The sequence below is a fragment of the Lepidochelys kempii genome, chromosome 24, assembly GCF_965140265.1.
Source record: "Lepidochelys kempii isolate rLepKem1 chromosome 24, rLepKem1.hap2, whole genome shotgun sequence".
In the NCBI taxonomy this organism is placed as follows: domain Eukaryota; kingdom Metazoa; phylum Chordata; order Testudines; family Cheloniidae; genus Lepidochelys; species Lepidochelys kempii.
In genome coordinates this window covers 17,887,422-17,914,517 of record NC_133279.1, presented here as the reverse complement: position 1 = coordinate 17,914,517, position 27,096 = coordinate 17,887,422, and the positions used below count along the sequence as shown (strand labels likewise).

Here is a 27,096-nt window from a genome sequence, read left to right as displayed (position 1 = left end):
CATTTCCTTGGGATCTTGAGGCAGGAGCTGTGGGAATATTTGTCTCTGTTATGAAGACAAATGCCTGGACATCTAATGAGTGAAGCTTTTCTCCTGCCTCCCCCGCTTCACGCCTCATCACCGGCCCTTTCAAACCAGCCGGAGGATTTGATCCTTTAAGGCTAATTGAGCAAATGGGAATTAAAAGCTGATCCATCCAGCGGGTTGAAGTGTCACTGGGCTGCAGGCAGGCCTCTCGACATGCACCCCCCCCCCAGTGATCTCCCCGCAGAGTGGGAAGGGGAAGGCCAGAGCTGGGTGGATGTGAGACACACCTAGGAAGCCCCTTTGAACACCACTCCTCCGACCCACCCAGATTTCACCCCCCACCTCCCATCTCAGCTCCTGACTCCCCCATCTCTAACCACTAGCCCCCACTCCCCTCCTAGAGCTGCGGAGAGAACCCAGGAGTCCTGGCTTCCAGCCCCCTGCTCCCTCATTTACCCTGTTGTGAGCTTAACTGTACAAGGGAAGTGAAAGTTCATTACACCAAGCTCGGTTGATGGGAAAAGAGGCCAAAGGGAGGCCAAGCCACAATTAGCAGTAGTCAGGTGGCAAGTCACCGCTAACGGCCCAGCCAGACGCTGCCTCGTCCCGTTGGGGTCCAGCCCTTTAACTGTTCCCTGGCTGTGGGGACGGACCCGACTGGTGTTTCCAAGGTGCGGTGCCGGCTGACGTCTCCGCAGCCCAATTCTCTCCTTGAGCCCCGTTTGAAGTTGGACAGTTTCGGGCTCGTGTGAACACCTTGAACTCGGGGCGGCTACTGCCCAGAAAGTGGGGTTCTGCCCCTCCGGCCGCACGGGTCCAAGGAGCAGTGACGCCGTCAGGGTGAACTTCCGCAGCCAACCCCCGTTGAAAGCCGAGGTGCCGCCCTGGCACTGCGGATGTGACCTGGGGTGGCTAACGCGAGAACATGGCCACGCAGCCACGCTCGGTGGCCGGGCTATAGCCAGGTGCTGGCCTGCAGCCATCTCCGCTGCGTCTGGTGAATGCCCCGGATAACGGCGTGGGCTTAACGTGGAGCTGCAACCGGGGACGCGGCCCGAGCAGGGTGTTTCCAGTGGATCCGGCCTGGGCCCTTCGCTAGTTACCATCTCAGCGAATGCTCTGAAAACACACAGCCTGCAGCGAACCCCTAAACTGGGGGAGTGGGAAATCCTGACGAGGACACGGCCCCGATACCAAGCCAGGCGGGTCACTTGGGAAACAAACAATGGGTCACGTGGGCTGCAGCCCATGAAAGCTTATGCTCCAATAAATTTCTTAGTCTCTAAGGTGCCATAAGTCCTCCTGTTCTTTCCCGCCCAAAGACCCACGGTGCAGGGGGACCGAGCTCAGACAAAGCCAAAGGCTCAGGGGCTGGCAAGGGGACAGGGGGCTGGACAAACTGGGGGGCTGGGCTGCGGTGGCTGCTGCCAATCTGCCCTTGCTCAGCAGGCTGGGTGTGAAAGATAGTCGCAGTCCCTGCCACGAATGGAGAGTCTGGCACGGTGGGTACTGAAGATGGGAGGACAGGGGCTGTGGACACGGCTGGGAGGGAAGAGGCCGAAGGGTGGCCCAGGGGGAAAGGGCCCAGGGGGTGGCCCAGGGGGAAATGGGTCAGGGGCACGGAAGGGAACAATGGGGCCACTGGCACGGGAGGCGTTGGCTGGACGTATCTCTTCCCTGAGGCCCGAGATCGCGTCCTCCATCAGCCCGGCTTTCTCCGCGAAGCCCTTCTGCAGCATGGCCTCCTGCTCCTTCAGCTTGCTCTCCAGCGCCCGCTCCGCCTCCTGCCGGGCACCGGCCAGCTCCTCCGCCACCTTGGCCTCCAGCTGCTTCACGTTCTCCTGGTGGCTGCGCTCCTGGTCCTTCACCAGCGGCTCCGTCTGCAGCCGCTTCTCCTCCGCCGCCTTCCGCTGCTGCTCCAGCCTCTCCCCCTCCTGCTTCTCCCCTGCACATCGGGACGAAGGGTCACAACGAACAACCCCGACGTAAAGGCCCCACGGTCACACGAGAACGGGCAGCATTTGGGGCAGATCTGCCGGAGTCTGATTCTCAGACATCTGAAGACCCCCCCCCCCATTTCCTGCCAACGTCCTGGTGGGCGCAGAGCTGCCCCTGCCTGGAGCTGAGGGAAGACCTGAGCGTCTGGGCTGGGGGCCCAACCAAATCATCAAAAGGAAACATTTTGTTTTGGATCAAAGTGGAACGTAAAACTGTCAGATTTCCCGGCGAAATGAAAATAGTTGGAAAAAAATTATTTGGGGCCAAGCTAAACATTTCATTCAACCTGAAACAAATGTTTGTCTCTGTTTCTTTTTTGTTTCCTGTTGTTTTAAATTATTTTTAAAAATAAAATGTCGGTCCAGCCCAGCCCAACCTGCCTTTCTGAAACAAAAAGTTGAAATATTTTAACATTTTTAGAATTGTTGTTAAGACCATAAGAGCGGCCAGACCGGGTCAGCCCAAAGGTCCATCCCGCCAAATGTCCTGGCTGCCGACAGAGGCCAGTGCTCGGTGCCCAGAGGGAATGAACAGAACAGGGCAATTATCGAGTGATCCATCCCGCTGTCAGGTCCCTGCATCTGCACTCAGAGGTTTAGGGACACCCAGAGCAAGGGGTTGTGTCCCTGCCCATCCTGGCTAATGGCCATTGAGGGACCCATCCTCCAGGAATGTATCTAGTTCTTTTCTGAACCCTGGTATTCCTCTGCTCTTCACAACATCCCCTGGCAGTGAGTCCCACAGGTTGGCTAAGCGTTGTGTGAGGAAATACTTACTTCCTGTTGTTTGTTTTAAACCTGCTGCCTGTTCATTTCATTGGGTAACCCCTGGTTCTTGTGTGACATGAAGAAGTAAACAACACTTCCTTCTTCGCTTTCCCCTCACCAGTCATGATTTGCAAGACCTCAATCACGTCCCCCCTTCATCCCCTCTTTTCCAAGCGGAACAAGTCTTTTTAATCTCTCCTCGCATGGAAGCAGTTCCATCCCCCTCATCATGTCTGTTGCCTTTCACTGCACTTTCCCCAGGTGTCACGGAGTGTGGGGGAGTCCGGGCCCTGCACCCCTCTTCCTGGGATTCACTGAGACTCTCAGCCAGCCAGTAAAACAGAAGGTTTATTGGACAACAGGAACACAGTCCAAAACAGAGCTTGTGGGTACAAGCAGAACCCCTCAGTCAAGTCCTTCTGGGGGAGCAGGGAGCTTAGACCCCAGCCCTGGGGTTCCCTGCGTTCCACCACCCAGCCCCAAACTGAAACTAAACCCACCCAGCAGACTCCCTCCTGCAGCCTCTGTTCACATTCCCGGGCAGAGGTGTTACCTCCCCCTCCCGGCTCCGGTTACCGGCTCTCAGGTCTCCCATCCCCAGGGAAACCCCCCTGCTACATTCCCAGGTCAACACTCCCCCCTCCCTGCTGCGTCACACCAGGTCTAACAGATCTTGTCATTGACCTGAATGATTTGCAACAAATTGGCCTAAATTACCACTAGCTTTGGTTGCCCTGAATCTGTGGGGAAAAAAAATTTCTGCAAAAAATGTCTTCTAAGTCTACTAATGTCTGCTAGTGAGAGCGGGGTTTCCCTGGTTGCCGGTGACAGGAGATTGGCTGCTGGACGGAGTTTGACATGGGGAGCGGAGAGATTTTCTTGGGCACAGAGCCTGCCGGAGAGGCAGACGTGGGGATTTCTGAGGAAGGGATCTTCCTGCTGCTGTACAGGCCCCTGTGCAAATCCTTTATAAGGAAGCAAGAGGACACCAATGAATACCCCTGCAAGGTCAGGAATTCTGGCGAACCCCTGGGCCCAAAGGGGCGACAATCTCTAATCTAACTCCAGCGATCCTCCTGTGTGGAGCTTAGCTAAGGAGCTAAACTCGGACGTGTTATTGCTGAGGCATCCTGCCACAACCCATGACCGGGGGTTCAGACTGTGTAAAATGATGCTGTAGCACATAGGACTAAGCCAGCCCCCCCCCACACCCCCAGACCTACATATGCGATTCATGTTACCTGTGGTCGTTTGATGGATTGGTCCGTCCATGAGAGCAGTTGCCGGTCGGCTGGAGTTTATCAGACTCTGGGCTGGGGTTATCAAAATAGGCCCCCAAATCATTTAGACGCTTTCAAAAAATCTCACCCCTCGTTTTGATTTTTTCCCTGTACAAGTGAGCAGTGATTTGAAGTTGCTCTGGGAATCTTGCACCATTATTTTAGTTCCTGTGGGGCCTTACATTAAAAATGGATATTTTCCCCTATTTTTCTTTTAAATTCTCCTGAGGTTTGCTTGGTTTTTGCTTCTCCTTCACAGTATTTGAGTCTATGGCCCATAGTTCACACGCGCTAGACTGTCTTGTGACAGGCAGCAAATAATTCAAGGATGAAGAGGTATTTAAATCCAATGCGGTATTGATTTATAGTAAGTGAATTTCACGTGGGTGGAAAATACTGGTTCCATGACCCCTAAGAGACACACACACACACCCCCTCGAGTGTTTAATCTCTTTGGTCACTATTCATTCTGGCTGCAGGGGTTTTTTTAGAAGGTTATTAGAGGTTTAACTGCCACCCTTTGTTTCAGATAGCTGCAAGAGACAGATAAGCACAAGTCATTGCCCGAAGCAACTCAGAAATTGCAAACGTCTTGGTGGAGGGGCGTCACTGAATATTGTTTTGGCTTAAGAGTCTCTGTGTAAGACACAGCAGAAGGGGGGAGACACTCAGAGGCAGAAGGAGCAGAAAGCGAGATGCAGCCCGAACAAGCAACTGATAGCACAACCCTGAGAGAAGCCCAGAGAGGGAGCTTTTGGGCACAATACTGGCTAAAAGAGGCTTCGAATTGTGAGCAAGGAAACTGTCTCCTGTTAGAATCAGAGAACCATAGAAGATCAGGGTTGGAGGGGACCTCAGGAGGTCATCTAGTCCAACCCCTGCTCAAAGCAGGACCAACCCCAACTAATTCATCCCAGCCAGGGCTGTGGCAAGCTGGGCCTTAAACACCTCAAAGGATGGAGATTCCACCCCCTCCCTAGGGAACCCAATGCAGCGCTTCACCACCCTCCTATTGAAATAGTGTTTCCTGATCTCCAGCCTAGACCTCCCCCACTGCAACTTGAGACCATTGCTCCTGGTTCTGTCGTCTGCCACCACTGAGAACAGCCGAGCTCCATCCTCTTTGGGACCCCCCTCAGGTAGTTGAAGGCTGCTATCAAATCTCCCCTCACTCTTCTCTTCTGCAGACTAAACATCCCCAGTTCCCTCAGCCTCTCCTCATAAGTCACGTGCTCCAGCCCCCTAATCATTTTCCTTGCCCTCCGCTGGACTCTCTCCAGTTTGTCCACATCCCTTCTGGGGTGGGGGGCTCTGTTTTTCAAGTCCTCCTGTGTTCAGGGAAACTGCATTTGGTCCATGCTTGGTAAATAAATGGAACTGCACCAAAGGTACCAGACTCCATCCTCAATTTCTCCTCCCAACTGGAAGAACGCACAAGATCCCAAATTCTGGCGAGCCACTTGGGTCAGAGAGGGTGAAGCACGGGACACAGCGAACTATTTATTCCTGTGCGTGGGACGTCACCGTCACCACGCAATGGGGTGTGAGTCTCTCTAATTTTGTGCTGCTAAAGAAAGTCTCCTGCCTAATCCTTTGAAATAACCTTTCTTCGTGGAACTGAAGAATTTTTTCCGAAGACGTCGGAGGAAATTAGGGAATTTTTAGGTCCAGTTCGATCAGAAATCCCCCAGACTAGGGCAACGTACTGGCTTTCTCCTCCTCTGCTTCCATCAACGTTTTATCTGCTCTGAGGATGGCGTCTGTCGCTGCCGTCTCACTGGCCAGGAACTGGTCCAGTACCTCTTCTGCCTGGGAAGAGAAGATCACATAGTGTTGAATTATTCATGAGCTCTCATGAATATGCTAATCACCCTCGGCTCCCAGGGGCCTGTGGCCAATAAAACAGGTTTCCTCTTAGCAAGGGCCGTTGCTGTAGTTTTAAAACAAACATCAGGGGGATGAGGTAGGAAAGCCGTGCTGTGGATACAAGGGCAACGGAAGGTCCCTAAAAGTGGGGGGGCCACCAGGGCCCGAACCGTGGCCCCGCCCCTGCACTACCCTTCCCCCGAGACCCAGCCCCCACTTCGCCTCTTCCTTTTAAAAGTGATGGGGCTATGGCCCCCCGTTCTGCTGCCCCGGTGTGGATAGTTACGCCCACTTTCCAAATGAAGGGGTTGTCACCCACTCACCTTGACCCCGTTGTTGGGTGTTGTCCGGAAGTTCACCACGTGGCTCTGGTCTCGGAGGTCTTGGTAGCCGCCAGGTAGCATGTAAACCCCGTCCGTGTGCTTCTTCCACCCAGCGGCCGAGAGCTCCTCCCGCAACAAGAGGCAAAGTTCCTTGGAGATGCTTCATTTCTGCTGAAGACGTTGCCAAAGGCCTAGCCAAGAAAAGGAAAAAACCTTATTTCTGTCCTCTGCAGCCTCCTCTCTGCTCTTGCTTGTAGCTTGCGGGCGGCCCCTGCCCCGCTGGAGAGAAGGACACAGTCCTGGCTTTCTAGCCCTTTCACCAGCAGGTAACTTACTCCCACTGCTCGAGCCAAGCTCACCTTGAGCATGTGAGCTCACAGCGGTTTCAATCCTAGACAGGCCCCGGCACGGCTGCCCTGGGGGATTGAACCGGGGACCTCTAGAGCTAAAAGCACGAGTGCGTTACCATAAGCTCTAGCTGATACCTCACCGTCTCAGCCTTGAGGGAGAGCTGCATGAAAAGCTGCAGAGCATCTGCCAGGCTTTTGCCGTGACGCTACGAGAGCTCCATCATGGCCGCCGGGAATGCCACCCGCGTCTCTGTCTCAGCCACGTAGTGAGCCAGCGCCTCCGTGACGCCCATCTTGTTCTCTGTAGCTGTCACGGCATCCTCCAGGCAGGGCACGTTCCCGCTGTGTGTCGTGTCCACGTAGCTTTTGACCAAGGCGCTGAGCACTGGGAGGAGAAAGGAGCAGAGGGTTAGGACACTGGGGGGCTTTTTCTGGGCCCTCCAGGGCTGACGGTCTATGCGGGGGACTGGTCCCTTCCTCTTTTGATCCTGGGCTAGACAAGCAGCCCTTCGAAGACAGCAATGGACAGGAAACAACCGGCCCCTGCAGGGTGGGAAATGATCATGCGATTAGGAGAGGAGGTGATCCCACTATCAGCTGCCAACCCACTGGGAATCTGGCCCTGCACCAGGCTCAAACGGCTCATGAGATCCTGCCCAAACAGGGGAATCTTGAGTCTCTTCCTGGAAAATGGATCTCACTCTTCACACCAGCTTAGGCGTTTTTAGCCTGAGTGGCTGACCATATTTCGGGTCTCGTATGTTGTTTCTGTTATGGGGCGGGGGGGGGACATTACTGATGGAGTCAGCTATTTCTTTGCTACTTCTTTATTTACAAAGTCCTGTTCCCCAGAACATAGCAAGAGGCAGTTTTTTTACTCACAATCCCAAGCCTCTTTCCAGCCAGCACGCTGCCCAAAAGATCTCCCTTGCTCTTAGCCTTTTTCAGGGTCATGTTAGAAGCAGGTCTCTGGGGCTTGCTGGCTTCCTTCTGTCTCTGCTTCAGTGGTGATTCTGCTGCTTCTCTGCCACACCCTCCCCTCAAACACACACACACCTCCACCAGAAACAACACCCATATAGCTCAGATTCCTGAGCAGCCTTGTATATGTCCCACATTTTGGGTAGTGGCTTCTTTAGTCTCAGTTGCCTGGTTCCATAAAAGGAGCTTAATTGCTTCTTTGACACTTATTCTGATTGAAGGGCAGCTGCGACCCCACCGGGTTTCACCCTGTATACCAATGTTGTGTTTCAGTAATTTGCTACTGGGGCAGCCCCCGGGCACTCGGAGCAGGGAGCTTAGCTGGGGGGTGCTCATTAGGGAGTGCCGGAGAGCAAAGCGGCTGTGTGGGTCTGTGGCTTCCCAACGGGGCTGCATGTGAATTTGAAGCACCCCTATTGATCCCTTTTGTTTCCCAGCCCATTAATCACCTGCATTAGCACAGCTCCTTGTGTCTGGCTGCCCTGCTGCAAACCGACCACTGGCTCCTCCTCTTTGCTGTCTCTGAGCTGGGACATGATGCCACTTTTTGCACCAGGACATTCATTCCCTTTAACAGCTTCAAGCCAGCGGGTGCTGCGAAACTCCAGGGGAGATTTATTCGCTTCTCCTTTCTGCTAAAAGTTGGCAGGGACGGGACTCGCGGCTGATTAGATTTCAGGCAACGGAGTTCGGGCATGTGGAAGTTGCTGGGCCCGAAACCCCCCCACGCAGTGCAGACAGCTCTGTGTCAAATGGAAACCGAAAATGGCCAGGAAAGCAGCTGCCCTTCGTATAACAGGAACTGATGCTGGGAATTCAGCGTCATGCCAACACAAAGCCTGTCTTGTGTTTCACTCTAAGCTGTGGGGAAAAGGCACAGCACCATCCCATAAAGTGAGGATAAACAGTACTCTTCCCTCCCCTACAGACACCCGCAGGGTTTTACTGCCCATGGGTTCCTGGGCCGCCCTCCCCACCCTTTTTAAATATTGGCATAAGAGCTTGTTCCAGTCCTCTGGGACCTCCCTTGAATGCCAAGATGTGTTGCATATCAACATCAATGGTTCAGGGAGATCCCCGGCCAATTCTTTTGCTACTCTTCCATACGGGGTACCTGGTCCTGCTGATTTAGAGATGTGTAACTTTAGCATCTGGTATTTAACATCCCCCCAGTCACTGGCCGAACAGAAAGCCTATTACCGCTGCTGGAACCGAAAGCCTCGGCCCCCTTCCTTCCACTCCAGGGCAGGAATATTCACAGAACCCATCTGCCTTCTTTGCATCCCTTGTGAGGCTTTTCCAAGCTGTGACCATTAGGGTGCCCAGGGGTCACATTTTGTAGCTTTCTCCACAGCCACGAGGGCTCGAAGCTTCCTTTTTCTTTAAGTCTGAAACCAGCCCAGACCCACCTGGCTCCAGGAGCTGGGGCTTTAAGGAAAATGATAATACTCATGAACGTCGGCAGCACTGGTCCCTGCTGCCCCCTGGTACGACTAGCCGGGTGTATAAAGAGGCTGTAGCAGCCATGGGAAGGTCTTGAAAATAACAGGTTCAAGGGACGTGGCATCCAGCAGGACACGCTTGGGGGGGCGGGGGTGCCACGCTCGGGAGGTGGCTCAGGGGATAAGAAGCAGCTCTCTGGGGAAAGGGGCCTCGCCATGACTGAAGGCGGGTGTGATAAATGAAGGGGGGCGGGGAGCTCCCTTTTATGGACACCCAGCCAGCCAGTAGCTATAAAATCCCTCTGAGTAACTGTTCTCTAATCGCTCTACCTGTAAAGGGTTCAAAAGTCTCACTACTATGCCTAGGTAAAAGGAAGTGAGTGGACGCCTGGCCAAACGAGCCAATGGGAAGGCCAGAACATTGAACAGTTGAACAGAGACTCCCCTTTGGTCTGTCTGGGGTTGTTCTCCCGGGGAGAGGAGACAGGGCAGCAGCGATGCCGTAAGGCGCTTGGGGCCAGTTTCAGTATCATACCTAGAAACTTCTCAGCTGAAAGCCCAGATACATAAATAGGTCAGGAAATGTCTCAAAAGACGCGACCAGGTTTGTCCCTTTTTATTTCTTTATGGCTTGTGGACTCCTCCCTGCTAACCCCGGGTGCTTTTGTTTTGCTTGTAACCTTTTAACTGGACCTCAAGAAAACTAGTTTTGGTGCTTAATCCTTGAGTTACTCTTAAAATCTAGCAAATGCCTAAGTTACCAGATGAATTTTCTTTTCTTTTTTTTATTAATAAAACACATCTTTTTAAGAACCGGATTGGATTGTTGGGTCCTAAGAGGCTTGTGCATCATGTTGTTTAATTAGCTGGTGGCAACAGCTGATTTCCTTTGTTTTCTTTCTCAGCTCTTCCTCAGAGGGGGGTGAAAGGGCTTGAGGGTACCCCCCAGGGAGGAATTCCCAAGGGCGCCTTCCTGGTCTCTCAGAGGGGTTTCTTGCACTTGGGTGGTGGCAGCATCGACCCATCCAAGGTCAGACACAAGCAGTGACCTTGGGAGTTCAATACCAGCCTGGAGTGGCCAGTATGAATTTTTAGAGTCCTTGTGGGCCCCACCTTCTGCACTCGAAGTGCCAGAGTAGGGAATCAGCCTTGACATGGTGTCAGCGGTGGGATTATTTTGAACCAGAGGCACAGACCTCAGGATTTTAAAAGGACACATTTTTCCTTTTTGCAGCCTGCAAAGCCAGGGAGGTATTTTCTTTCTTTTCCTTGCTTTGCTGCCTGAGGGGGACAGGCTCACAGAGAGTTCAGCCTGCCAAGCCGGGGAGTCCAACAAGCAGTTATTTTTTTTCTAGCTTCGTGGCAACGAAATAGCTAGGCTAGCTTTGGGCAGACTGTGCAGCAGGTTGCAGTCGGGCACCGACGGCCGAGAGAACCCAGTCTTCCCAAAGCGGCACGCCACAGAGCAGACAGACCCAGATCCAGCCCAGAAATCCAGCTCCATGACAGAAATGCAGGGAGGGGATGGGGGACCGGAGACACCCACCCGAGGGAAGGGTCAGCCCTCCCCTCCCCGGGATCCAGGTGGCAGGCTGGAGGTATGCTCTTAACCCAGACCGAGTTCTGACTGCAGAAGACAGGAATTTCTTCCTGCAGATGAAGCGCTTGGAGGTGGAAGCGGAGGAGAAGTGCTTAGAGCTGGAAAGGGCGAAGCTGGGTCAACCAGGTAGCCCTACAGTCCTCCTCCAGGTACTGCTCTCAGCCTTGACAGTGCGTGTGATGGGCTGTCACCCCTGGGGTGCAGTCTGGGAGCCGTGGGGACAGCTGTGGGCTCTAACCCCCAAGCTGGGCAGGCCTCTCCCACGCTGCTTCCTTGGAGATTCAGCCAGCCTCACCAGGTCCTGTTATCACCCAACATGAGAGCAGGTGGCAGCATACACCCAACTCAGCTACCTGAGTGCTTTACCGCAGCCACTCAAGGACAAAGCGCCCATTTCCCAGTTCCCCCGCCTTGCACCCTCGCTGGAGTGTGACCCTGGAATTAGACCATCATGCACTGCATAGGGATCTGTACAATCTAAGCTCATTAATAATCCCCCCTCCCACCCTCCAAACCCCTCGATCCCAGCCTGGAGCACCCTTCTGCGCCCCAAACCTCTCATCCCCAGCCCCACCCCAGAGCCTGCACCCCTTCCTGACCCCTTGTCCCAGCCCAGAGCCCCCTCCCACACCCTGAACTCCTAATTTCTGGCCCGACCCCAGAACCCACACCCCCCACCAGAGCCCTCACCGCCTCCTGCGCCCCGACCCCACCTGGCATGGGAGGAGGGGCAGGGGTTTCAGGGAGTCTCTAAAATAAAGGGGGCTGGGAAGGGGCATCCAGGGAGTTTGCTGGGGCGGGGGGGATGCAGGGAGCTCCTGTTGGGTGCAATGAGTTTGGCTGACAGATGCTCTGCAGCGTGTGACCCTGGTATTATTTGCAGTCTGCATGGCCGTAGCACCCGCGAGCCCCAGTCCTGACCCAGGGCCCTACGGCACCAGGCACTGCACAGACATGCTGCAGTGATGGAAACTGGTTCTGCTGCAAAGAGAAGGGGGCAGGGACTTGTTTGCAGGGTCTCACCAGCCACGTGCTTCTCGCCTCGGTCAGCAGGATGTCGGCCTTCAGCACGGCCTCTGCCTTGGCCTTCTTACTGGCCAGGAACTGCTCCAGAGTCTCCTCCGCCTGGACCAGAGGTGGCCAAGTGCTGGATTATTCATCCAATCGATATGCTAATGAGCTCCCTCCTTCCTCAGGGATGTGGGTCTCACAGGGGGCTTTATTCTGCCTCGGGGCAAAATGTTCTCCCCACGAAGCCGGAGACATCACAGGGGCCGGAGTCAGGGGTGGGGAGATGGGAGCTGAGCCGCAGCACAGGGGCTGATCCCACCTCTCTGCAGCCTCATCCCCTCGGGGGAGGAAAATCGACACTTTGGTGGGGGTTTCCCGACAGTGCACCAGACCCCAGGGTTAGAAAGCAAGTGACTGGGTTGAGAGGAGCTGCCTTCCCATAAGGACAATGCTCACACCCGCTGGGGAATGAGGGGTGTTTCTCTGAGAGCTGCTCTCCTTAAACAGGAATCATTTCAGGGATGTCCTACACCCTGTGCTATGCAGGAGGTCAGACCCACTGATTACAGGGGTCCCTCAGTGGGCTGAGAACTGATGAACCTTCTCCCGGAGCTGCGCGTGCTGTTGTAACTGCCAGGTTGGAGGGGAGTGGGGGCTAATTTCAAACACTCACCTTGACCCCTTTGTTGGCATTCGCCCGGTAATCCACCTGGTTCTGGTCCCTGTCGTAGGCCTAGTACCCGCCGGGCTGCGGAGTAACGCCCGGCGCTGAGTTTCTGCTGCATGGCGGCCGAGAGCTCCTCCAGCAGGGCGCGGCAGGTCTGCTCTGAAACGGCCTCGTTTTCTGCGAGGAGGTTTGCGTGTTGCTCCATGATCCCGGCCTGGGCAAGGAAAGGGAGAAACCCCATCGCAGAGCCACGGCTGGGGCTGGATTCCGGTGCCCTTCCGCCTCCTCTGGCTGAGACCTGTGCCTGACAGCAGGTCACTGGCCAGTTGGGGGATTGGGGGAGCCGAAGGCTCACTGGCGACTCGGGGGATCAGAGGGTCACAGATTCATTGGCCAGTCGGGGGATTAGGAGGGCCAATGGTCCACTGGCCAATCGGGTCACCCGGGGATTGGACGGTCCCTGGAGCAGGCACCAGGTTTTGGTCGGGTATCCGTACAGCACTTGGCACTACGGGGCCCTGACCCACCACTGGTGCCTAGCAGGCCCCCCTGCCCTGCAAATCCACCCCAGCAATGCTCTCCTTGCTGCTGGGCCCGGCCCGGGACCCCCTGTGACGAAGTGGGACTGTTCTTAATGTTTCCTCCGAATATTGTGGGGGTGCCTCAGTTTCCCCTAGGCAGTTCTTAAGTATCTAGGTGGGGGGGTAAGGGTGTATGATCATTGCAGAGCCCTAGAGGGCAGGTGTGTGCAGGGGTCTGGACACAGAGAATGGCCGACACCCTGTTTCCTGGCCACTGATGGCCTGGGCCCTTCCCCCCCTGCAAGGTGAGAGCTAAAGGGTTGGAGAACAAAGGAATCCGGTGACCACCTGGCCCGGGAAAGGAACAAAGCCCAGAGGAGGAGGGGCTGGAGGGAGTTTCAGTTTGGGGCTGGCTGGGACATGGAGTGAAGGGCAGACGGGGTTGTCTGGCTCCCTGCCCCCCAAAATGGACCCAGCTGAGGGGTCCCGTTCTCTGCACCCACAAGCTCTGTTTTAGGCCACATTCCTGTCGTCTAATAAACCTTCTGTGTTACTGGCTGGCTGAGAGTCACGTCTGACTGTGGAGTTGGGGGGCAGGACCCTCTGGCTTCCCCAGGACCCCGCCTGGGCGGACTCGCTGTGGGAAGCGCAGGGAGGGGCAGAGGAGGCTGAATGCTCCGAGGTCAGACCCAGGAAGGTGGGAGCTGTGTGAGCTGTGTGTCCTGCAGACAGGCTGCTCACAGAAAGGCGACTGCCCCTGAGCCCTGACTGGCTTCCTGGGGAGCAGGTCCAGAGCGTCGCCCGGGGACTCCGTGACACCATCCCCCACCTACCACCAGCTGCTTCTGGAACCCCTGCTCCTCGTCCTTGAAGGAGCGCTGCATGAAGAGCCGCAGGGCGTCCGCCTCGCACCTCCCGTGCGCCGCCGAGAGCTCGGCCAGCTCTGCCGGCAGCCGCAGCCCCCCCATCCCGGCCGCCCAGCTCTGCCGGCAGCCGCAGCCCCCACATCCCGGCTGCCCAGCTCTGCCGGCAGCCGCAGCCCCCCCATCCCGGCTGCATAGTGAGCCAGCGCCTCCCTGAGGGCCGCCTCGTTCTCGATGGCGGCCCGGGAGGTCACCGTGTTGTTCCCCTGCTTGTACCCATCCTGCTCCCCGTCGGCGCCATTCCCCACCAGGCACATGGGCTCCTCCATGGCCACAGGCTGAAGAGAGGGAGCAGCGGAGAGCCCAGAAGGAAGAGTGGGGTGTGTATGTGAACAGCTGGTGTCCAAAGCGCTCTGCCCCAGAGGCGGACACGAAGGGAGCATTTATCCCACAGCAACGAATGGCTCCAACCTCAAGTGCTACACCCGGGCTGACCCACAGCTGGAATGATCAGGAAAATGGGTCACTGTGTGGTCATTAGGTTTCAGAGTTAACAGACTGAACCCGGTTTGTAACAGGACAAATGGCCTCATCACCTGGACACTAACTGGCCCCCCACCAGCAGCCCCAGCAGAGCGGCTGACGACTGGTCTGGCCACGGGAACCTGGCCGGGGCCACGCTGACAGCAGGGGGGCTGTGAGGGTGGGGTAGACACATTCTGATGCTGCACCTGATCCCTGGTTCTCAGCAGGGCTTCCTGGGCTGCAGAATGAGGGGACGCAGAGACAGACAGAGCCAGGCTCCAGCCCTCTCCTACCTTTATCCCCTTCCCTGGCACCTGCCAGTATCTGTCCACCACATGCCACTGGTCGTCCAGAAAGCGCTGGTAGCCCCCGGGCACCAGGTAGACCCCCTGGCCGATCTGGTCGTCCAGCTCGTCCGACAGCTCCAGCAGGGTGGCCGTGCGGCGATCCAACGACGCCAGCTCATTGCGCCGGCAGATCTCCTGCTTCTGCTCCTCCAGACGGCGCTGCCAGGTGGGCACAGACAGGGCAGGGGTGAGCGAGGACAGGGCCCAAATGGGGCAGGGATGTGAGCCAATCTGCATGCAGCCAGGGCTGGAGATGAGGCTGGGTCCCCTTGGTCTTGCATCTTGGGTCTCCAGCTAAGCAGGGGCCGGGGTTGGGAGATACCCGGGGAACGGGATCAGGGGAGCCCCATCCCCGCCCATCCTGCAGCGGGGCAGCTGTCCCATAACCCCTGGGGCCGGCGCGAGGGGCCGTACCGTGAGCTCGGCCATGAACGCCCGCAGCGCCTCCCGCTCGCACTGGGCGTGCAGCTCCAGCAGCTCCTGCACGCTCTCTGTGGGCAGCGCCGCCCGCCGGGCCAGCTGCTCCTCGTAGACAGCCACGGCCTCCCCCACCGCCGCCGAGTTCTCCATCTGGGCCAGGGCCAGCACCGTGCTCTCCATGCAGGGCACTGCCCCGCTGCGGATGGCGTCGACGTAGGTCACCGCCAGGGTCCCCAGCACTGCCGGAGGGGGGCAGGGTCAGAGCCAGGGTCCCCAGCGCGGCCGGAGGGGGGCAGGGTCAGAGCCAGGGTCCCCAGCGCGGCCGGAGGGGGGCAGGGTCAGCGCCAGGGTCCCCAGCGCGGCCGGAGGGGGGCAGGGTCAGAGCCAGGGTCCCCAGCGCGGCCGGAGGGGGGCAGGGTCAGCGCCAGGGTCTCCAGCGCGGCCGGAGGGGGGCAGGGTCAGCGCCAGGGTCCCCAGCGCGGCCGGAGGGGGGCAGGGTCAGAGCCAGGGTCCCCAGCGCGGCCGGAGGGGGGCAGGGTCAGCGCCAGGGTCCCCAGCGCGGCCGGAGGGGGGCAGGGTCAGCGCCAGGGTCCCCAGCGCGGCCGGAGGGGGGCAGGGTCAGCGCCAGGGTCCCCAGCGCGGCCGGAGGGGGGCAGGGTCAGCGCCAGGGTCCCCAGCGCGGCCGGAGGGGGGCAGGGTCAGAGCCAGGGTCCCCAGCGCGGCCGGAGGGGGGCAGGGTCAGAGCCAGGGTCCCCAGCGCGGCCGGAGGGGGGCAGGGTCAGCGCCAGGGTCCCCAGCGCGGCCGGAGGGGGGCAGGGTCAGCGCCAGGGGGCCCAGCACGGCCGGAGGGGCAGGGTCAGCGCCAGTGTCCCCAGCCCCTCCTAGGGCCTCCCCACAACCTCCAGGACCCCAGCTGCTCCCTGCCCCTCCCTGCGCCCCTTCACCTGCCCTCCCCCTGCAGGACAGACACGGACCATGGGACATGCCCCCCTCCCAAGCCCAGATGCGCACCAGTCCCTCTGAGCAATTAGTGCCTCGTCTCTCGTTGGGACGCGCTTCGCTTCGCCCCCCGCCCACCCCAGCCGCAGGGCCCTGCTCTGCCTTTCTCTGCAGCCCAAACGGCCCTTTGGGACCCAGGTGTCCCTCCCCGGGGAGACGCGCCCACCCTCCTATCTAGGCCTCTCCCCATCTCCTCTGGGATCCACTAACCAGATCTCCTCTGTTGGGCTCCCCCCACCCGGCTTGTTCTCTCCCTGCGGGTCGTTTCTGCGGCTTTGTTCCACCTCTTGACAATTTTCTAGCGACCCTCCTAACCGCACACCCCAGAGCTAGGCGCAGGCTCCAGCGTTGGCCCCACCAGTGCTGGCCATAGGGGACCCCCTCCCGGCTCGGTTCATCCCGCCCACGAGCCCCATTGGCCCCAGCATCGCATGGGGAGCTGGTGACCCCGTGATGAAGTGGCTTTTTCCTCATTATGTTGTACGTGAGCCTATGTGAGCCTGACTGTTTCCCATGAATGTTGTGTGTGCCTCAGTTTCCCTCTGTATTGCACCAATGCCTCGGTGGTGGGAATAAGGTTGTGTGACTTTTGCTGAGACCCTCGGGGCAGGTGAGGTGGCTCCAGCTGGCTGCACGTGGGCGATGGCCCGTGCCCTTCATAACCTGAGACCCAAGAGGGGGATGCAACCAGGTGACACTGTGCCGGGGGGTGGGGGGGGGGAGGAGCACAGGCCCTTTGGCTGTGGGGACTCGCTGTGGGGAGAACAGGGGGCTGAACGCTCCGAGGTCAGACCCAGGAAGGCCGAAGCCGTGTAGTCTTCTTGCCCGGGTGACAGAGGCTCAAGCAGAGTCCTGGCTGGCTTCGTTCGGAGCAGTTCCAGGGCATCGGCCCCCTGACTCTGGGACAGCCCTGGCCCAAGGGCTACTGACACTCAGTGGCCCCGGTCACCACGTGGCCACCTGGGATGGTCTTGGGCGTCGACGTCTCCCAGACGTGGCAGCAGAACCGGGCCACCTGCTCCCGGAACTCGGGCTCCAGCTCGTCCTCCTGCAGCTCCTCCAGCCGGGGCAGGTCCCTCCTGCCGGCCGGCTGGACGAAGACGAAGCATTTCCGGGCCGGGAAGAACTGGCGGATGCACTCGCGGGGCAGGTTGTAGAGCTGGGCTCGCCGGCTGCTGCCTGGGGAGGAGACGGGAGCTGGGCAGCAGCCCCTGCGCTGACATGTGGCTGCTTCTGGGGGGCAGCGCGGCGGCTGCTGGACAGATGCCCCCACTGCGGGAAAGAGACCCCACTATCCACAGGGGATTGAGGGGAGCCGGGGAACCGTCCAAGCTGGAATGTGGCTGGGACAGTGAACGCCCCAACTCCCAGGGACCGGTAACACCCACAAGGTGTCACCCCTGGGTTTGTGTCTCGAACAAAAGTCACCCCCCCTGCAGCACGGCGCCCCCTAGTGCCACCCTGGGGCCAGCCCCGACTGCCGGGGAGAGCCCTGCCCCGCCCCCTGCAGCACGGCGCCCCCCAGTGCCACCCTGGGGCCAGCCCCGACTGCCGGGGAGAGCCCTGCCCCGCCCCCTGCAGCACGGCGCCCCCCAGTGCCACCCTGGGGCCAGCCCCGACTGCCGGGGAGAGCCCTGCCCCGCCCCCTGCAGCACGGCGCCCCCCAGTGCCACCCTGGGGCCAGCCCCGACTGCCGGGGAGAGCCCTGCCCCGCCCCCTGCAGCACGGCGCCCCCTAGTGCCACCCTGGGGCCAGCCCCGACTGCCGGGGAGAGCCCTGCCCCGCCCCCTGCAGCCCAGCGCTCCCTAGGGCCGCCTTGGGGCCAGCACCACTCCCCTACCTGTCTTTAGTTTCAGGCCGTTCTCCAGGTACTCGTCCTCGGTGATCTCCCGCCCGTCCAGCTCCAGCTGCAGCGTGAAATCCCGCACGGCCCACACGAAGGCTGGGAAGAACCACAGGAACTCGGCCGAATCCTCCCCCTCCTGCCAGCTGCCCTCGCCTGCCACCTTCACCTTGATGCGCTCCGTCAGCTCCGTCACGTAGCTGGGAGCCGGTTAAGGAACTGGATACATGGTGCCCCCCGCAGGGGGGTCCTGATCCCTCAGGGCCCCCCAACCCACCTGCAATGGGGGCTCAGAAGGGACCGGGGGAAGGGGAGGATATTCCATCACAACACCAGGAAGCAGGGATCGAACCCACCACCTCCCGGGTCCAGAGCAGCCCCCTGCGGCACTGCAGGCAAAGCAGTGATTCTGCCAGCTGGTGGCAGTAGTGGGTTGTTACCCACCATGCAGAGAGGCCGCTAGAGAGGGCCGTGGTGTCACGATTTCGCTGGGGGTGATGAATTTGGATGGAACTACGGGGTCCTTCTCTGGGTACATGGGGCCCCCCAAACGCCCAGCCCCAGCCCCCAAGCAAGGATACTGCAGCTGGTCCATGGCCTGCTGGCTGATGGTGCCCATGCTGTTATAGACCAGGGCGCTATTGAGCAGCACGGCCAGCGTGAAGATCCACGTGTCGTTCTTCGTGTCGCCCTGGAACGACACCCACCGTCACTGGCCCGAGCGCATCCCAGCCACAGAGCTCACAGCCCATCGCAGAGCACGGCGGGATCCCCGGCCCCATGCACAGATGGGGAAACTGAGGCATGGGGGAGGGATGGCTAGTAGAACTGCTCCCAGCTCTCTGGGGTCCCAGTCCAGACCACAATGAATTCCCATTCTTGGAGCTAGGAGAGTCACTATTTGGGGTTGGCATATTCCCCTCCCCCACCCCGTTAAATCCGCAGCTCCCGGAGGCACGGGATGGGGCAGGAGCTCCTCTTCTTTTACCGAAGTATGTTTCTAACCCACGTGGCTCCATTTAAACTTTGGGAAGGTGACAAGCCCCCCCCCCCCCCCGCCGTTGGGTCCAGCTGCTCTCATGCATTTTTTGGGTCCCGACTTTTTTTTGCCCCCTGGTGGCTGGCGATGCCAGCTCTTCCCTCCACCTACAGCAGAGCGATGCCGACATATGGCCAAGGCCAAGACCTTAACAGCCGGGTCTGAGCCCCTCTCCAGAGTGAATGTATTTATCGTCACGCTCCCTCTGGCGGGCGGGGTGGGGAAACCGAGTCCAAAGTCACACCGGGGGTCTGTGGAGCAGGGATTTGAAGCTGGCTCCCCCAAACCCCAGGCCTGCCCTTCCTGACTAGAATGGGTCATGAAATTGTCATTGGAGACCGCTGAATTGTTGACACCAAAATTACTGGCGAAACAGGGTCGGTTAAGGTTTCCCGATTTGAAAAATTATTGGAGGAAAAGTTTCAGAATTGTGGAAACGGCCCGACTGGCTGTTTGTCTAACTGGAAACTGGAAGTTTCTCAAGGCAAAGTGTCGTCTTGTTGCCAACATTTTGGTAAATTTAGACCCAGTTAAGAAAGAAAGAAAAAAAAGATGGAAAATCAAAATGTTTGAAAATGATCCAAGTTTTTGCGTGACCCGGACCCAGGACACGTTTCCGATTTTCAAGCCCTGACACTTTCCCCCCATTTTGACTTTTCATCACGATTCGGGACAGGAAACATTTTCGCTACCTCAACAGTTCTCCCCGGCCACGACAGGTGTTTCCAGCCACGCCCTTGGGCCTCCCTTCCCAGCCCTGCCACGGCATCCCCAGCCCTCCCGGGATTGGCACTGCCCCCCTCAGAGGGCGTCACCCCACATCAGACAGAACCTCCTTCCCCTCCATGGGGCTCGCTGAGTCTGTCCCTTAGCAGCAGGAGCTCCTTAAATACCCCATCCCCTTTCCCAGCATGCCTTGCCCTGAACTACAATGCCCAGCATCCCCTGGGAACTACAAGTCCCAGAAGCCCCTGGAAACTACAAGGGCCGTTCCATCCTGCTCTGCAAATTGGCTGATTCTCATACACTGCCCCCCGCCCCCACTCACCTTCTCCACGTCGCCCAGCCCCTCGGTGTCCAGCAGCACCAGGGTGTGGCCGGCCCGGCGGGGGTGGGGCAGGCACCACATCCAGATGCCCTTGGTGTGCGACTGGATGGTGGAGCCCAGCGAGAACCCTGGGGAGAGAGGGGTGGAGCTGGGACAGTCGCAGAGCGAGGGAACCCAGGAGTCCTGCCCCCCCGACCCCTAGAACCCACTGCCCTCCCAGAGCCAGGGAGGGAACCCAGGAGTCCTGTCTCCCAGCCCCCCCACTCTGACCCACTAGACCCCTTTCCCCTGCCAGCACCAGGGACGGAACCCAGGAGTCCTGCCGCCCAGGGGCAGGGCTCACGTCTCCCACCTGTTCTCTTGCCAGCCAGTTTGTTCATGAGGTAGGACTTGCCGGTGCGGTACAGCCCGGCGATGGCCACCACCACCACGGGCTGGGAGATCTCTGCCAGCACCCGCAGCGCCTCCTGCTGCACCCACAGCTCCCCCGCCGGGCTGTTCTCGATCAGGCAGATGGGGGCCAGCATGGGGATCTCCATCGCGCCGGGGGGGGCGGCCTGCGGGACACAGAGCAGGGAAGGTCAGCGTGAGGGGATGAGACACGGAGCCAGGCCCCCCAAACTGTGGGAGACCCTTCCACCCACCCCGGGTGCAGCGTACGGACCCCAGCATGGCCCACGGCAGCTCACCCTGGGGCAGACAAGCACTGGCGCTCCTGGGCATCACTGCAGACCCCCTGCCGGTGCCCCTTGAATCACACCCGGCGGGGCTGCTGCTGGACAGGTAGGACGGTCCAGTGGTTACAGCAAGACTCCCCGCCACTTGGGTCAGGTTTTGAAAGGTGTTTTGGCATTGCTGAACTCAGGCCTGACCATCCCTGGTCAGGGGATGCTCACTTCTGCAAGGCCTGACCATCCCCGGTCTCAACTGCTCTGTGCCTCAGTTTCCCCGTCTGTACAATGGGGATAACAGCACCGCCCTGCCCCCCTAGGTGGAGTGAGGGACAATACATGAGGCTGCGGTGATGGGGCCCCTAGAAGGACCATAGAAGGGGAGCCAGAGGCCACGGGGATGGAGCCATGGGGGCATGTGGAGGTCTCTTGCCTCAGTTGGACCCCATCTCCAAGCTCTCTCCGGCTGCCTGGCAGCCGCGGGCTGAGCAAAGGGTTGAGTTTTTTCCCATTCAGTGGCCAGAAAATCCAGGGGAAAGAATTGTTTCGACTCCATCCAAGAGGGGAACGTGGCTGGTGGTCTTGCCAAAGCAAAACCCCGCAGAATAAATCCGTTTGGGGGCGGAACGAAATGTTTAACCTTTTCCATTTTTTATTTTTAGAAGAATCTCACCCGTTTGCGAACTTCAGCTCCAAATGAATCACTTGACCCCCAACTGCTCCCCTCTCTTTTCCATGGCATTTCTAGGCAGTTTTTTTTACCCTTTCTGGCCCTTTGGTTTTAACACAACCCAGCTCCCTTTGGACACAACCCGGCCTTTCGAAACAAAACCCTGCTTCCGGTTTCCCCTTCGGTTTTCTTCCAGCCGGTGACCCCGTGACACTGCACCCCGCAGTCTTCACAGTGCTGTTAGGATGATAGGATTATGGCCTAATTCTGATGCATTTTCCACAAGTCCTGTGAGGTGTCGCTGGACAAGTGACGGTTTGCTGACTAGGACTGTCCTATGTGTGTGTATTTTGGTATCTGAAGTTATAAATATTGACTATGTGTCTGTCCATCAAATGTAGTTACCCCTGGGGAATGCCCACTAGGCAAGACAGCTGGTGGGGAAGGGCCTATTCAGGGCAATGGGCCATTAGGAAAAAACAACAGGCCTTAGGAGACATTTATCTCCCACCTGGGGAGCCTTCCTGAGAACACCACAGACAGCCTGGGAGGGACGGCTGCTATGACTCTCCAAGGCCATGCGACCAGGCCACATGATGCTGGGCTCCATCTTGGGATGTCAGGGTTTTCCCACAACCCGGTCTGGGAACCATGTTTTGGAACAAAGGGCTCCCGCCCGATGTAAAAGCTACATAAGGCAGGGAATGACGCCATCTGGGTTTCTTCACTCCCCACCCAAAGAGACTCCTGGAAACACCTGAGGAACACTCCCCACCCAAAGAGACTCCTGGAAACACCTGAGGAACAAAGACTGAACGGGAGGAAGTGCTGGGCCCAGGCAGAAGGGATTTCTAGCCTGTGTATGAAACACCTGGGTGCAGCTTTCACCTTACAAATCTGCAGCCTGCTTGTATCATCCATCAGGGTGAGAATCTGCGAGTTCATATCCCATCTTTCTTAAACTTACTTTGCGTTTTTTGTTTATTTGCCAGGTAATCTGCTTTAAGCCGTTTGCTATCCCTTATAATCACTTAAAATTGATATTTTGTAGTTAATAAACTCATTTTATGTTTTAATCGAAAGCTGTGAGCTTTGCCTGGAGTGCTTGGGGAAAATCTCGGCTTGGCTGGCAGAAGTGAGCATTGCTCTCTTCACACTGAGGGAGAGGCGGACGGGGTGTTAAACCCATATACTGCCCAGCTTTGACCAGGGCAGGAGGGCACTGCTCTGGGGCCCCAGGCTGGGAGGCTGGTGGTGAGAGCCCCGGCGTGTAACTGCAGCTGGGTGTGCCCCCCCCGTGTGAATGCCGGGAAAGTGCAGCTGGAGGACTTTGCAGCTTGTCACCGCCGTACAGGGTGAGAGGGAGCCCAGGCTGGTGGGTCAAGGGGCTCAGTGGTACCCCAGTTCCAGGTGGCTCCCTGGGGGGAACCCATCACAACCCCAACCTGCATTTCCAGCCAGAACCACCCCCCAGCTCGAGCCAGGGCTCTGCTCGTGTGGCCCGGCAGCACCCCAGCACTGCTGGACCGGCACAGCCCAGCCCGGGCACCCGCGGGCATTGAGCAGAGCCGCCCAAAGAGGGGCAGAGCCAGGGAGATGGCGCAGTGCCGGGGGCTTTGGGAAGGAAGCGGGTTTCACTGCAGACGCAGCCCCCAGCAGCAGAGGAAGGGGCACTGGGGTCTGCAGGCCCATTCACAGCCATTGTGATGGAGTTAGGGCTATGGGGCTAGGAGTACAGAGTTAGGGGTAAAGGGTAGGGGTTATGGGGTTAGGGCTATGGGGTGGGGACAGAGTTATGGGGTAAGGGCTATGGGGCAAGGGCAGAGTTTGGGGTTAGGGCTATGGGGTAAGGGCATTGGGGGCAGGGGTAGAGTTATGGGGTAAGGGCTATGGGGTAAGGGCTAAGGGCTATGGGGCCAGGGGTAGAGTTATGGGGTAAGGGCTATGGGGTAAGGGATAGAGTTATGGGGTAAGGGCTATGGGGCAAAGGGTAGAGTTTGGGGTTAGGGCTATGGGGTAAGGGCTATGGGGCCAGGGGTAGAGTTATGGGGTAAGGGCTATGGGGTAAGGGCTATAGTTATGGGGTAAGGGCTAAGGGCTATGGGACCAGGGGTAGAGTTATGGGGTTAGGGCTATGGGGCCAGGGTTAGAGTTATGGGGTAAGGGGTAGAGTTATGGGGTTAGGGCTATGGGGCCAGGGTTAGAGTTATGAGGTAAGGGCTATGGGGTAAGGGATAGAGTTATGGGGTAAGGGCTATGGGGCAAAGGGTAGAGTTTGGGGTTAGGGCTATGGGGTAAGGGCTATGGGGCCAGGGGTAGAGTTATGGGGTAAAGGCTATGGGGCAAGGGATAGAGTTATGGGGTAAGGGCTAAGGGCTATGGGGCCAGGGGTAGAGTTATGGGGTAAGGGCTATGGGGCAAGGGATAGAGTTATGGGGTAAGGGCTAAGGGCTATGGGACCAGGGGTAGAGTTATGGGGTTAGGGCTATGGGGCCAGGGTTAGAGTTATGAGGTAAGGGCTATGGGGTAAGGGATAGAGTTATGAGGTAAGGGCTATGGGGCAAGGGCTATGGGGCCAGGGGTAGAGTTATGGGGTAAGGGCTATGGGGCAAGGGATAGAGTTATGGGGTAAGGGCTAAGGGCTATGGGGCCAGGGGTAGAGTTATGGGGTTAGGGCAATGGGGCGAGGGGTACGGCGAAGGAGGCTAGGTGAGCGTCAGGGGTTAGGGTTGAGGTCTTAGGGCCAGGGTCAGACCCTGCTCTCCACCCCCTCCGGCAGTGCCGACCCCACCCGCCGGCTCGCCCAGCCCAGATCGACCCTGGGCCCCAGCCCCACGTTAGCAGCGGCTCCCTTTGCTCTCGGCTCCACACCCAGGCGATGGCCCCTGCCCGGGGACGACAGCCCCGTGCTCGGAGCCGAGTCGATCCGAGCCCCGGGGGGGCAGGGGGGCAGCCGGGGCCCTAGCTGCCCTGGGGCGAGGGCGGCCAGCCGTGCTCGATGTCCGCTCGGTCTCCCTCCCGCGCCGTCTGTCCCTCCGTGCGGCTCAGAGCTGAGCTTTCCCCGCAGCTGGTCCAGGGAAAAGGGGACGAGTCAGATGGAAACTGAAAGCGGAGGCGGGCGCCGGTTTAACTGCTTCGGACTCAGGGCTAGGCACCCCCACAGGGACCCACGGGATCAAGCCTGACCCCCTGCACGGCGCAGGCCACAGCCCCTCACCCAGCCCCCCGTAACAGGCCCCGACCTCGGGCCGAGACACTGAGGGCCCCAAATCACGGGTTACGGACTCCACGTGACAGAGGACCCTCCGTTTACACTAGTTCAAGCCTGCGAATGCCCCGTACCCCAGGCTGCAGAGGAAAGCAACCCCCCGGCCCCCCACTGGGTTTCCCGGAATCAGCCCCGGGCCAGGAAAGGCTCCGGCCGCTTTCGGTTTCCATCTGGCTGAGGCGTTCAGGGGATTTAGAGCTGCCAGCCCCAGCTCGTCCCCCGGCACGTAGGTCGGCACCATGGACAGTTGTCTGACAGAGTCGGTGTACGGGGACAGACAGACAGACGGACAGACAGAGAGAGGCGGTGTACGGGGACGGACAGACAGACAGACAGGCGGTGTCTGGGGATAGATGCCGCCTCCCTCTCACCCCGGGGAACCCAGGCCCTGCGAGGGGACGCGACTCGCTGAAGGTTGCGTATGAACTCAGTAGCACAACAGGGACAGAACCCAGGCGTCCTGGCTCCCAGCCCCACCCTGCTCAGCACCACTAGACCCCATTCCCATCCCAGAGCCAGGGCTAGAACCCAGGAGTCCTGGCTCCCAGTCCCCCTACTCTAACCCACTAGACCCCCCTTGCCCCCCAGAGCCAGGGAGAGAACCCAGGAGTCCTGGCGCCCACACTTCTGCTTTAACCACATCCTACCTTAGGAAACGTAGGTGGCAAGAGATAAAACTTTCCCTCCCCCTTGTTCTTTATTCCATCCGACCCCCCTGAGATCTTTATTCCAGACACTTCTCTGCACTTCCCGCTTCCTTCCCTTTCCACCCCACCAGCTCCGTGAGCTACCGACCGGCCCGGCTGGGAGACCAGCCCTTGGCCTTCAGCGCAGAGCGGCTGCTGATCAAATACCGGAGCGTGACTAGACCGGTCACAGACCAAGAGAGTCCCCTGCCCTAGGAGGGAAGCAAGGTCTAGTGGTCAGAGCGGGTGGGGAGGGCTGGGAGCCAGGACTCCTGGGTTTTATTCCCAGCTCTGGGAGGGGAGTGGGACCTAGTGGTTAAAGGGGCTGAAAGCCAGGACTCCGGCTAGCTGCTCCAAGGCAAATGAGCATGCCACAGGTGCCAGGCCCAGCTCAGGTCTGCTGCTGGCACACACAGGGTCCCCCGAGCAGCCTCCCTGAGGTCCCCACAGTGGCAATGCCCTCGTCGCCTGGTTGGCCCCCTATGGCGGGCATGTTCCCTGCTGGTCTGGAGCCAGGCCATGTTTGCATCTGGCAGCCAGGGCACTGCACAGCCGTGTCCCCTTTCCCGGGCACTGCCTGGTTCCCCACAATCCACCTGGGCCAGGGGCCAGACTGCTCCGGACGGGGACTTTCTAGAGAGCATCAGGATGAGGGCGATCCCAGCTCCTGCCTGAGGCATGGCAGGCCAGGGCGCAGGGCCCTTTGCCACCCAGCCAGCTCGCTCGTGGCGCGTCATGCCCCCAAGCAGGCGCCCGCTTCCCACCCTGCCAGCGCATCACAGGCCCCTGGAATGTGGCATCCTCCGCTGTGAGCACTTGGGACCCATGCACCAGCTCCCCTAGTTTACGGACTGGTCCATTGCACTGCCGTGCGTCGCACCAGCTCCCCTAGTTTACGGACTGGTCCATTGCACGGCCGTGCATCGCACCAGCTCCCCTAGTTTACGGACTGGTCCATTGCACTGCCGTGCGTCGCACCAGCTCTCCCTAGTTTACGGACTGGTCCATTGCACTGCCGTACGTCGCACCAGTTCCCCCTAGTTTACAGACTGGTCCATTGCACGGCCGTGCGTCGCACCAGCTCCCCCTAGTTTACAGACTGGTCCATTGCACGGCCGTGCGTCGCACCAGCTCCCCCTAGTTTACAGACTGGTCCATTGCACGGCCGTGCGTCGCACCAGTTACCCCTAGTTTACAGACTGGTCCATTGCACGGCCGTGCGTCGCACCAGCTCCCCCTAGTTTACAGACTGGTCCATTGCACGGCCGTGCGTCGCACCAGCTCCCCCTAGTTTACAGACTGGTCCATTGCACCGCCGTGCGTCGCACCAATTCCCCCTAGTTTACAGACTGGTCCATTGCACGGCTGTGCGTCGCACCAGCTCCCCCTAGTTTACGGACTGGTCCATTGCACGGCCGTGCATCGCACAAGCTCCCCTAGTTTACGGACCGGTCCATTGCACTGCCGTGCGTCGCACCAGCTCCCCCTAGTTTACGGACTGGTCCATTGCACGGCCGTGCATCGCACAAGCTCCCCTAGTTTACGGACCGGTCCATTGCACTGCCGTGCGTCGCACCAGCTCCCCTAGTTTACAGACTGGTCCATTGCACGGCCGTGCATCGCACCAGCTCCCCCTAGTTTACAGACTGGTCCATTGCACGGCCGTGCATCGCACCAGCTCCCCCTAGTTTATGGACCGGTCCTTTGCACCCCCAGTGGTGCATTGCACGAGAGCCCAGATCTGGACCATACCAAGTATCAGCCCTAGCTGGGAGCAGGGGAATAGGGATTATTCCCTCCACAGCAAGGGTAAAATGGCATACTCCGTTGCGCATGCGCAGAACCCTCCAGCGGGACCAAGTCGCCCCTTCTTCACCTCCTCCA

General features: G+C 58.8%; 2 protein-coding genes across 2 annotated transcripts; both read right to left on the bottom strand.

Annotated features, from left to right (window-relative positions):
* Window positions 1-5,490: 5,490 nt before the first annotated feature.
* LOC140902665 (guanylate-binding protein 1-like) lies at window positions 5,491-27,073 on the bottom strand. The gene is given in 13 exon segments (XM_073322996.1): window positions 5,491-5,881; window positions 6,262-6,411; window positions 11,658-11,759; window positions 12,319-12,396; window positions 12,398-12,526; window positions 14,515-14,727; window positions 14,983-15,227; window positions 16,918-17,166; window positions 17,828-18,030; window positions 18,412-18,521; window positions 19,918-20,045; window positions 20,270-20,474; window positions 27,036-27,073. Coding segments are annotated over 13 exon segments (1,941 nt in total). The 5' UTR covers window positions 27,048-27,073; the 3' UTR covers window positions 5,491-5,764.
* On the bottom strand, window positions 6,354-8,425 carry LOC140903013 (guanylate-binding protein 4-like). The gene is made up of 3 exons (XM_073323648.1): window positions 8,042-8,425; window positions 6,752-6,996; window positions 6,354-6,452 (listed from the first exon to the last, which is right to left on the bottom strand). The coding sequence occupies exons 1-2, from the start codon at window positions 8,151-8,153 to the stop codon at window positions 6,818-6,820; spliced, it is 291 nt and encodes a 96-aa protein (XP_073179749.1). The 5' UTR covers window positions 8,154-8,425; the 3' UTR covers window positions 6,354-6,452; window positions 6,752-6,817.
* Window positions 27,074-27,096: the final 23 nt, after the last annotated feature.

Excerpts from the sequence above, each read along its gene's own strand:
- LOC140903013 (XM_073323648.1), bottom strand. The coding sequence starts at position 8,153 with ATGTCCTGGTGCAAAAAGTGGCATCATGTCCCAGCTCAGAGACAGCAA. Across the intron at positions 6,997-8,041 it reads AAGGAGCTGTGCTAATGCAG|TGCTCAGCGCCTTGGTCAAA; the intron begins GTGATTAATGGG and ends TTCTCCTCCCAG.